The sequence below is a fragment of the Punica granatum genome, chromosome 1 (assembly GCF_007655135.1).
Source record: "Punica granatum isolate Tunisia-2019 chromosome 1, ASM765513v2, whole genome shotgun sequence".
Taxonomy (NCBI): Eukaryota; Viridiplantae; Streptophyta; class Magnoliopsida; order Myrtales; family Lythraceae; genus Punica; species Punica granatum.
Window position 1 is genome coordinate 502,966 of NC_045127.1, and position 12,062 is coordinate 515,027.

The window sequence follows — 12,062 nt, forward strand, 5'->3', positions numbered from 1 at the left end:
TTTTCTCTCACAGGCCATGAAGAACTGTGTTCCTTATGCAGAGAGATTTATGGAAAAAATCTATATGAGTTTGGAACAAACTACGATCGTATACAGAAAGGAAGTCGTGCAGCTCAAAAAATCATTACGACATGTCAACATCAAATGAGTAAAGTAAGTATTTATTTCTTTTTTTAAATATAAGATGTAATCACTATTTCAATGAATATATATCAATTATATGAATTTCTATATAAACGTTCAACACTCCACTGGCCCAATTCCAATATGAATGTTGAAGACTTAACACATAGGAATCATAAAAAGCTTTGTCCATGAAATGTACAAATTCCTTTCTTCCTTTGAGCAATCCAAAAATAAAAAAAAATAAATGATTTTTCTTCCTAAAAATTAGATAACCTAAGAAATGAATTATGCTCTTCCCCACCAACAAGCCTTTTATTATTCAAACTAAACCATATAAGCTGAAAATGCAACACAAACCCACATTCACATTTATTCAAACCCGAAAGAAAAATCCATCAGCATAGGCCAATCCATTAACAAGCTTGCTTTCGGTACGTGCTTTCACCACCCCGCTTATTTGTTCCTCGTGTGTGTCGGAATGTCAGGACTAAGATATGGTCCATTGATTGCAACGGATGTATATAGATGTTTCATGTTGAAATATTGTGTCGTATTCGTCAAAAGACACGCCTGAAAGATGTTCTAACATCAAACACTGTATGTATAATTGTGCAAGTTGAGAGGACCAACAAGCAAAGTCTCCTTTGGCTGGCAAAATAAAATTTTCGTTTAATTAAAAGTCATTTTAGTGATCAAAAGAGGGTGTAGTGCAGTGATACACACATTCTTCTATTGATTTAGAGGTCACATGTTCGATACTTAGTATTTATATAAAGTTGACTCCCCTTTTTCTCTTATTGTACTTTTCTATATTCCCATTGACTACTAAGTACTAATAATACAAGAACGAAACACTGAAGTCATGGGCCCGTGGGCCTTGTCAGTGTCCTCTCGGATTAATTTTAATCTTCCAAATTAGTCCATTGGATCGGGCTCGGCTAGCTATGCCACGGGCTATAGCTTGTCATGCCTTGACAAAAAAAGTCCATGCGGACCATATGGGCCATATAGTCCAGCGAGTATTTTTAAAGTTCACAAACCCCCCTTTTTTTTTGGATAAACATAATTCACAACTTTAATCGACGGCCACAAATTTTTTTTTTTTGGGCGGGGGAGGGGAGGAGGTTGACATCGGTAACAAATTAGGCATATAAGTTGAGTTCTAATAATGTTAAGAAAAATTACGAGAAAAAAGAAAAACGAAACAAGTTGAGTGCAAATGATAATTTAGGAAAATCTTTAGAGATAGGAAATACACATTTTCAATAATTGGTAATCAACCCAAAGAGCATTTCCCAAGAAACATGTCGATCCTTCCAAAGTTACTCGAATTAGTCGAAGTATTGGTTTATTATGCACCATAATAGCCCATTTATCCTCTTTTACTTATCAGAAGAAATAAAAAATTCCCAACAATGTAATAAAAATGATTAATTACAGGAAATATGTATTTTTATTATCTCATTAATCGTTGATATACAAATGTCCGAGGGCGTCCCGCATAATGTGAAAGTCTCACACGATGAATGATCAATAACATCGCTAGACATAATTATAAGATGCCAAAATGATCAATAACATAGACAGACATAATTATAAGATGCCAAAATGATTTTAAGAAAAGTAATTAAAGGCAGTTAATTAAATGAATTAAGGAAATTACGACAGGAAAAAACAACCAAAAAGAAAGAGTAAAGAAATCCAATCAACCCGATCGTAATAGTGAATTATTTAGAGCACTCCAGCTCTCTTCGTCTCTCTCTGTCTCTCTCGTTCTGCAACTGAACTGTCTCAACAAATCGAATCTGGTGAGTGAGTTCTTCCCTTCCTTTCCTTCTTTCCTCTCCTCTCCTCTCCTTCCTTGAAGAAGCCCTCACTTCACTCTCTGCTCTAATTTTGCATTCTATATATCTTCCTCTGCTTCAACAGATTCTTGCACCTGCGACACCTCATTCTGGGTATTGAATCGAATCGCTTTGCTCATTTCATTTCTTTTCATCACTTTGTTAGGTAACTGGATATATGTCGTTCTGCTCAGCTGATAGAAGTCGATCTTGCTCTATGAATTATTCAGTATTAGATTTGATTGGTTGCTCATTCCGTTAAAAGTGTTATGTTACCCAAATCTCTTAAAGTATGAGCACAATCTACTTCTTTCCTTTGTTTATTTATTTATTTATTATTATTTTTCTGGTACTTTTGCTGCAAAAAGGTTGTTATGTTTTGAATCTGTTTGATACCTGTCCTGGTATGGAAGCATCGAAGATGATGCAGACGTGTTTCTTTTATATAATGTTCAACTTTTTAGATTCTTATTATTCATTTCCAGCAAACTGTCTTCTGCAGCCTTCGAATTTATAGCTGATGGTTTTCCAGCATGTCCGTATTATGTTTGTTCGAAAGTAAGATTGCATTTCCCATGGCTACTTTCTCATGAGGTGTGAGGGCTATAACATCCGATTCACTCATTGGTCAAACGGGAGCTAATCAGTTGTCGTGTGTTGAGGTCCATCTTGGAAATCCTCTTCTACAGTGCTGACGTCTTTCATAGTAAATTGGTGTGCATGCCTTTTTCCCTGAAACATATGTTTAATCTCATGAAAGATTCTTTTTGGATGTTTTTGCAGCTGGAAAATGGGTATATACCTTAGTTCTCCAAAGACTGACAAGGTCTCGGAAGATGGCGAGAATGGTCGGCTTCGCTATGGGTTGTCTTCCATGCAGGGCTGGCGTGCAACCATGGAAGATGCGGTTGGTATCATCTCATTAATGTTTTTTCTATTTTGCTCTTTGTTAAAACATGAAACAAGACATCAAAGACGTTGCTGTAGCTGTGAGATTTCTGTTTCTCATTACTTTATTTTATAATATCAACTCGGCCAGGTTCTGGGTCTCCTCTAACGTATGAAACAACCGAATGTTCCAGTGGAGAGGAAAACTGTCCGCATCAATTTCTTCACTGCTTTAATTTTGTCATTAATCTGTTGGTACTTGTTTTATATACTAAAAATTGATGGAGAGAATTTTTTTGAACTCGTAACAACTTCTTAAGTAGTGTCCTTGACTATGTCAGTTTACTGAAAAAACAAAAATGTGCAGCATGCAGCTTATCCAGACTTGGATGATTCTACATCTTTCTTTGGCGTTTATGATGGCCATGGAGGTTATTCAGCCTCTCTCTCCCTCTACTTTGAATTTTTTTTAAATAGATATTTTTTTGGAGTTGATGAAATTAATCTTGTGTACTTTATTCTTTATGCTTAAATTTTTCTTGCTTAATATTTGCATTTTAGTTATAGCTAGTAACATAAATCTCCATATGATAAATGTCTTGGTTGCTCACTTCTATGAATGAGAATATTCTTAAGCCCTGAGCTCTCTTCCTAGCTTTGGTCATTTATGTGGCTGATGACTGAGATTAATTGTCAAAGGCCAAAATGTGAAAATAATGGATAACCTGGGTAGCATAGTGCCTATTGTGCATCATCTAATAGCTTGCCTCTTTTCAAAATTTAGGGTAAGAATCCTTAACCGGTGAAGAAAATATAACCAATACATCCAATTTATATTATGCTCTTATTGTCTGGTTTGTCCACCAATGTGCAGGTAAAGCAGTTGCCAAGTTCTGTGCAAAGTATCTTCATCAGCAGGTCCTGAAACATCAAGCTTATGCAGCTGGAGATTTGAGCACTTCTGTACAAAAAGCATTTCTTCGGTATCTATAATTTCTTATGATTATATCATCTGGACTATGGTAGGACTGATGTGATTGAATTCCTACAGGCCAGTAGAAAAGAGGCTTATTTGAGTCCTTGACCTTCTGCTTGTGATTTCCTGTCAGTTGGGGCATAATGTACTCCGTAATTTAGGGACTTTACAATATAGAAAGTGCTGCTTCAACTCGATTCATTTTCTAGAATAAGTAATTAGCAATGTATCTGATGTTTGGTTTGATCCTACATGTCCATTTCTGGATGCTAATTTTGGAAGGAATAAGTCTTAAGAAATGATTGAGGAATAATCCGCTATCCTGCCTGGCTACGATTGGTTTTTCTTTCCCCACTTTGCACCAGATTTCATGCTCAAGCTATGTCAATGTTCATTTCTTATCAGTATGGATGAAATGATGCGTGGACAAAGAGGATGGAGAGAATTAGCCATATTAGGAGATAAAATTGAGAAGTTCTCTGGGATGATTGAAGGACTTATATGGTCTCCTAGAAGTGGTGAGGCCCATGTTCAGACTAGTGATTGGCACTTGGAAGAGGTACTGATGTAGCGAGTCCTTTTTCTCCCCCTAAGTGAACCTCAGCCATATTCATACAAGCTGCTATGTGTTTTTAGGAACCAACCATTCTATAACTTGTTTCTATTTTATTCTGTTTTATTGTATTTTAGTTTTGTTTTTTGTACTTTCTTATCTTCCTGACATGAAGAATTTCAATGTTGAATTAGGGCCCTCACTCTGACTTTCAAGGACCAACTTGTGGCAGCACAGCTTGTGTTGCAATAATTCGCAACAGGCAACTGATTGTAGCTAATGCAGGTGATTCTCGGTGCGTGATATCTAGGAAGGGTCAGGTAATTCTCTTCTTATGATGCATGACTTGTTGAAGGCCTTCACCCAAGTTACAAGTAATTTGCCTGTCCCTTGTGGCAAGATGCATTCTGTTTCAGTGATAACCTAGCTGCCATGTTCCCCAGAGTTTTGGATTGAGATTATGTTATGTGCCAGTCATCTGAGTTTAAGTGATGGTGCATTTGGTACTTGTCAACACTAAAGCTGGAAGGGCCCGTAACCTCTAAATTATGGCATTTCAATAAGAAAAAATGATCTTTTTCCGTCTTCTTCATCTTTATAAAGAAGAAAACATCGGCAAAGAAAGACCTGACTTCCTTCAGTACTGCGGAGCCTTGTGCTTTAGTTTTTGCCAATTTTCTGATTACACCTCCCTTTCAATGTCATGAGATTGTGAAATGATATACTTCCATTGAATATATGACAGTGCTAGTGTTTGAAGCTAACTGAGACAGATTTTGATACCTCATATACAGCTTAAATTCGGGATCATTGTACTTTGGATATGTGGACTCTCTTGTAAATATTGATTTGAAGCGAATGAAGAACTCCACTTATCCCCCCCCCCCCCCAAAAAAAAAACACTTTGATCGGCCTGAAGTTGTAGGGGACAAACTGAAATTAATCCTGATTAATGTCCAAACTTATTCTGGGATATGCTATATGTACAATCCTGGCACCAACTGAAAAGAGTAAATGAGGGGAAGAAAAAGGAGAAGCATATATATGACATATCAAGGTGTAGATGCTCAACTGTCAAGGAGTCAATTTTCTACAGTAAAAGAGTTTCCATATCCGAAAAATTGCACTAACTTCGGGGGATAAAATTGAAGTAATTTAAAACTAGGGGGAGAATTTTAGAAATTGCATTTATGCTATAGGGGTAAGTTGAAATTGACCTATTAATTAAAGCATTTATTTGCTGCTTCACCCATGCTTCTATTTTTTGGTAGGCATTTGATTTATCTAAAGATCACAAGCCTGAACTTGAGGTGGAGCGGGATAGAATTCTGAAAGCTGGTGGTTTCATTCAAGTTGGGCGGGTTAATGGAAGCTTAAATCTGGCAAGAGCTATTGGTACTTTAAAAATCTCTCTCTCTCTCTTTTTCATTCCTTGTTCTGGTTTTGACATCTGCTTACTGCAGGAGATGCTGAGTTCAAGCAGAACGAGTCGTTACCTGCTGAAAAACAGATTGTAACTGCAAATCCCGATGTGAACATGGTATGCAATTTCTCCTTTGATTTGGATTTTAGAAAGATACAGTATTAGCATATACCAATTTATACATAAATTAACTTCGCTTATTGGTGTCACCTGAGGAATTGCCGCTGGTTTATTGTTTTTCTAATTGCTTGTCTTTCTTCCCCTTGAGTAGGTTGAGCTCTGCGATGATGATGAGTTCCTTGTTCTAGCATGTGATGGCATATGGTATTTTATCTATTCTTCATTTTATTTTTATTTCTTTAGGGGTATTGATTTTCTATTTTGTTGAGATTTTGGGGAACAATGTTTTATTTTCCAGTAAGGTCTGTAAGGAAATGGAGGTATTGTACTGTGAACTTTGCGCTTACTGAAAAGATGAGGTGGTTTTGAAAACTGAGAGTGACTACAATGCTTTAATCAAATAGAAAACCTATAATGGAATAATAATGGATGCTATTTGTGGTTCCATATTCTAAAACCGTGCATCTTGGACCTGCTGATATTCTTTGACACCAGGGACTGCATGTCAAGCCAACAACTGGTGGATTTCGTTGCGGGACACTTAAAGACTGTACGTTTCTCTTCAACTCCCTCCTGGAAATATGCAAAAAGAAAATCATATAATATATAGTCTGCGTGGCTCATCATAATGATGTCAAACGGCAACTACTTCTGCAGGAAACTAAACTTTCAGCAGTCTGTGAGAGAGTTTTTGAGAGATGCTTGGCACCGACTGCTGGTGGCGAAGGATGTGACAACATGACCATGATCATAGTTCAGTTGAATAAACCTTCCGGTCCCCGCGTTTCTGCCGGAGAGCAGCCTGCAGCTTCAGACCCACAATCTCAACCAGTGGAAAGCTCAGAGAAGACAGAAGTGACACTTTAGACATCTTTGCAATCGATTGGATCTTCACTCGGTCGAGTTTGAAACTCTTATGTTCAGGCCGGCAATCTAACTGTTATGCATTTGTAAATGAGAAATCATGCTCAACTCCGTTAGTTCAGATTTGGAGCTAGCTGCTCTGGTTATGTACAAGTTGGTGCGTGTCTGCTCGTGGGTTACTGTTCTGGGTCAGAGTCCTGACTGACTGCCCTCTATCATACATAGGATACACAATCATCAGTTGCAACTATAGAACGTAAGGAAAGCAGCCTCGGTATATGGCTGTTTTGTTTTGACCTTGTAGTATGCTGATACGATAATGTGTTCAAGGAGTCGTCTAGGATTGCTCTCGGATTAGGATACATCACCATGGCCTGGAACAGAAATATCTAACCTTTAAAATAGATAAGAGATATTATCATCTAACGGACTTATGAGTGTCGCACGGTATATATCCTAGCTATTTATAAGATTGAGACTGTAGTGATCAAATTTCAATGGTGGTAAAGAGGAATTCGGGTGTTGACAGGGATTGATTGATGGAAGGTAGTGCAAATATACTATTGATATGAGCGTCTCTGGGGCGTCTCTAACGCTGACATGGAGCCGAGGGAGACTCTGAGACCCCGCGCTAGGACCCCTGATTTTTATTTATTTATTTATTTATTTTCAGAAGAGCCGTTTGGCTCTTTGAAAAAGGTGCTGTAGGCTTTTTTTTTTTTTTTTTGGTATGCATGTGGACTCATGAAGAAATTTAAAAATTGAGACGATAATTGAGATACTGAGTATTTCTTTTTGTTGAGTGTATATCCAAATGATGTAGTAATTATGTGGCAATAATGATTCACTTTAAAGACTCGAATAAGAGATCGTGTATGGACGTAATCTTGGAATGGATCTTCTTTGAGAGTCCAATATTCCTTTGGTCGAGCCAAAAAAAAAAAAAACTTTGAACTTTCTCCTTCAAAGCAAAGGAAATCGGATAAGAACATCGACGTATCTTCCTTTCCTCTATCTCCGCCCTTATTTCTTCTTCATACATATAATAATATCTTCAGATTCAATATCTCGATATTCATAACCATACGATAATAAAGTCATCCACAGTGGTACATTAATGCTGAAAAAAAGGACAAAAAGAAGGGGAAAAAAAATATTGATGCAATATCTTAATAATTTATTGGAAAAGTTACAGGGAATGTCACGAAGACCAATGAAGAAATTAATTTAGAAATCTCATATATAAGTCCCACGTTGTAATCGCTTTTATTTTTTCTATAATGATTTGATATTCTCGTAAAACCCTACTCTTATCTGTTCTCCAATTTTACGGAACAAAAATAAAAAAGAAATAAAATTCTTAAAAATTCAATCACTTTCTTTCCATAAGAAAACTATTCACCTTATTTATTTAATTAGTTATAACTATTAGATAAAGACAAAAATAAATCATAATTTCTCTAAATCTAACAAAATTCTCATAAAAATCAAAATGAGATTGGATAAATTTAAGAAAACAATCGCGCCATAGACAAGATTGAAGAGGTATATAATGTCTTTTCCTTTTTTTCCCCTTAATTGTGAATATCATGAATTTGATGCGCTTTCCTTTTCTTTTCTTTATTCGTTTTTTTTTTTACTTTTTTTTTGTCTGGGTGAATTATTTTTTACTTTATATATATATGCATAATAATCTTCATTATAATGGTAAAGCTACAATATAATAATGCAGATTTATGGTTTACTCCTTTTTCTTCTCAAAGATTTATAGTTTATAGTGTAGTGTTGTACATCGGCATTGCATGCATTAATGGATTTTCTTTTCCTCTCCAAATTATGGGAAACTAGACCAAAAATTCCAAAATATAGACCCTGGCAAGTTGCCTTTATTGTCTTCATTGTTTTGCCAAGTAGATTGAGATAGTTCTTTATCTATTTATCTATTTATTTATTTATTTATTTTCCCGATAGTTTTTTATCAACCTTTTTATTTATTTTCCCTTTTTGGCTAGGGTGGATCGCAGTCGATAATTGATAGATATGATAGCCCATTCTAGATTAGCGAACTTCACAAGCCCATAAATTCGAGCTGAATCGGGGAGGATGGTGGGTCGGTTGGTAGTGTATGTGAAATTCCGTTACTGTGTTGACTGGCTCTTAAATATCGTGAAAAACGTTTTCTATGTATTCAATTGCGTGCCCATTATATTTTGAATATGGAAATTGTGCCTTATTTTGGCAACCACTCAATTAATTTCAAAATAGGGAAGGAAATATCGGGCGCTTCTCTGTGGAGGGAGGGAATGAAATTTTGATTTGCTGATTAATATTTACATGTATATTAGATAGAAGAGAAGAACTCAATTTCTAAGGCTAATTAGGGAGATAAAATTGAGTCTTTTTTTTTTTGTTGATTTGATGATTAGCTCTTTTTATTCACATTTGATTTGGCTAATGATTTTTTTTTTCTTCTTTTGCCCAAGATTTGCCTACTGATTATAGTCGCGCCAGAATTTTTTTTTTTTTCTAATTCCAAGAGACGCTTATATGGCGTAATATAATGAAATGAAAATTGTAATAACTTATATTAACTTGGGTTGGTTCAAGCGGTTCAACTGATGTTCCCCTTAAATAAGGTCTCGAGTTCGAATTCTTGTGAACGCATAAAATTCATGCCGAAAGAGTTTTACCCTTTAGTGAGTCGATCATGCTCGATTGTATTAATCGGGGTCCGATTGAGTTTTCGAATATCAAGATTCACACCGAAAAAATTATAATAGCTTATAAAGAAAAGCAAGTACTCCCTTTAACTTATGTCCAACTTGGAATTCCTTAATTCCCAAGCGAAATCTTACTCACTCGCCGCACAGCAAATTATTTTACGAGTGAAAGGAAACAACATATGAAAATACGTGTCAGCTCAATAGAGGGGGTTCTTGGTTCAGGTCGGCAACAAACGAAAAGGATACATCGAAGCCAAAGAGAGAAGAACAAAGAAAAGGTTAAAAAGTGGATCTATTGGTGGCGTGGCGAGACCGAGATGGGCTATTTCGGTCCTTTCAAACTAATCATGCATATCCTTCTCACGGTTTCGAACAGCCCGGGCAGGGTGTTTATTACGGCACGTGCCTTTATTTATAGCTCTCCATTTTATTTTATAGTCTTTAGTCCCGTTTATTTCACCAAAAAGGGAAAATTTTAATGACAAATGCTTTCGATTTCTCTCTTCCACTTTTCGGATTATGACACAAATTATTTTATTCATGTCAATAATGATTAGTTTTTCCTGTCGAGATTCTAAAAATTAATAGGTATAAATCAAATTCTCATTAGCTTGTAACATATATATATATATATATATCAATCAATCAATACTTAGATATAAGAGCGTCTCCTTTCAGGATCACGGGACTGGAGGAGCTCTTCCAAATTTTTACATATCTTGCAGCCATTGCATGGCCGCCACGTGGAAGGAGTCAAGGGTCCTCCTCGTCCTCCTCCTCCTCCTCCTCCTCCTCCTTATCCACTCCTCTGCACGCTCTCATCAAAACGCGACGTTTTCAGCTCGGAAAAATACTTTTTCCCCCTAATCGGAGGATGCCGAATCCCTCGTGAATATATATTGCCCCATTTTTGTTGGGAGATTTACAGACATGCCATTGTGTCTGAAGCACAATATTCCGGTAGATTTAGCATTGCGCGATATGCTATATACTAAAGATACATTGGTTGCTTGGGATTTACCTGATGTTGCTCCTGACTGTGAATTTTGCGGGCTTGAATTAGAGACTAGATAGCATATTTCTTTTTTTTTTTTTTTTTGTTAATACATACAAAGACTTTATGAAAGAGTTTGTTGAGTAGAATGGGAATCTGGAAGGATGTGCAGGACTGGCATTGGAAGCTTGCTTGGGTGAGCCTCTTTAGAGGAAAAAAGCTTGATTCTGTTGTGCTCCATTTGTTATGATCGTGTTAGGTTTGGAGAGAGAGGAATAGCCGAGTTTTTCAGAAGAGGAGGGCTGTAGCTATCTCAACACAAAAAGAAAACCACCCTCGATGTACATTCGAGAAAGAAGGATTGCTAATAAATTCATCTCCCGTCCTATAAATTATTCTTAGGTTGCAGTATAAATCGTCTTTTCCTACTCATTATTATTATTTGTTTTTCGATATGTTTTTTTTTTTTTTGTCTGTCGGTGTCAGTGGGTGAGCGTGTGATCGCAGTCGCCCGATAAGAATTATTGGCCACGTAAGAAGCACGTCATTTCATTTCAAGAAGTCCTCCTCCTGTATGCTGTCCCAGTTTTTGACTTTTCAATTGTCGTTCACTTCACAGACGGTTCCCCATTTGCAACTTCATTTCCATGACAGGAATTTCCAATATTTCGCGCACTACCTAATCTTCGTACATATCAAGCCATGCCTTGCATATAATTAATATATGACCAATAAAATCATTAGCATATCTATATCTATATATATATATATATATTATATTATATATGCTCGATACAGATACCATTTAGCTTTTTTTGTGATTGGACTACTTTTGGTGGTAATTGCATCGGTTGTATATGTATTCACAAACTTCTAAAGGCGAGTATATATTGAAGGTAGGTATCTTATTCTTGTCCAATATCATATCGTATTCTTGGGACTCCTTTTTTCTTGAATTAATTAATCACGATAAGAGGGACATGCATGTAAACGTTGATGTGCACTTAAGAACTTATAATTAAATTATTGACCGATCTATAGGCTGATTAGTGCGCGAGCATCTAATTAATGCTCATTAAATTAAATATATATAATATATATATATATATATAAAATATTAGGGCGATGAAAATATTTTATGTGGGAAGTCTGAAAGCGTTGAGCTTGACCAAACGGTGAGAAAGAACCTTGGCTCAGCTTGGCATGAAAGACAAATTCACGCGAATACAAGAACCATGTTATATGCATATATATTTGGGTTAAAAGATACAAAAACGGAATATTGATACAACGTTGGGTTTCAAATTATTTATAACTAGAAGGATCGGCCGTATTTTTATTAAATTTATTTATTTAATATATAAGTTTATACGAAAAGTGAAACCAGGGGGGGTTTTATTTTTTCAATCATATATTGACAAGGACATGAGAAGAGATTGGTTTAATAATTGTAGTGGGCCAATTCATTTGCCATGGGAAAAGGCTAAATTAGTGGTGGCAATGTCTTACAGGTTTTGAATGGATAGCCTAGCCACTATATATATATAGTCC

The 12,062-nt window shown here is 36.1% G+C and overlaps 1 protein-coding gene across 3 annotated transcripts; it reads left to right on the forward strand.

The window, feature by feature from the left end:
* The first annotated feature begins 1,804 nt into the window (after positions 1–1,804).
* On the forward strand, positions 1,805–7,090 carry LOC116192043 (probable protein phosphatase 2C 60). Of its 3 annotated transcripts, XM_031520443.1 has the most exons (13): positions 1,832–1,934; positions 2,056–2,084; positions 2,473–2,632; positions 2,754–2,877; positions 3,226–3,289; positions 3,733–3,841; positions 4,240–4,393; positions 4,582–4,707; positions 5,659–5,782; positions 5,851–5,927; positions 6,082–6,134; positions 6,426–6,480; positions 6,588–7,090. In XM_031520443.1, exons 4-13 carry the CDS (start codon positions 2,761–2,763, stop codon positions 6,795–6,797), a joined length of 1,089 nt encoding a protein of 362 aa, XP_031376303.1. In that variant the 5' UTR covers positions 1,832–1,934; positions 2,056–2,084; positions 2,473–2,632; positions 2,754–2,760; the 3' UTR covers positions 6,798–7,090. The 3 variants fall into 3 exon arrangements, with proteins under 3 accessions (XP_031376304.1, XP_031376302.1, XP_031376303.1); XM_031520444.1 differs by lacking the exon at positions 2,473–2,632 and having other exon boundaries at positions 1,805–1,934; XM_031520442.1 differs by lacking the exons at positions 2,056–2,084; positions 2,473–2,632 and having other exon boundaries at positions 1,807–1,934.
* Positions 7,091–12,062: the final 4,972 nt, after the last annotated feature.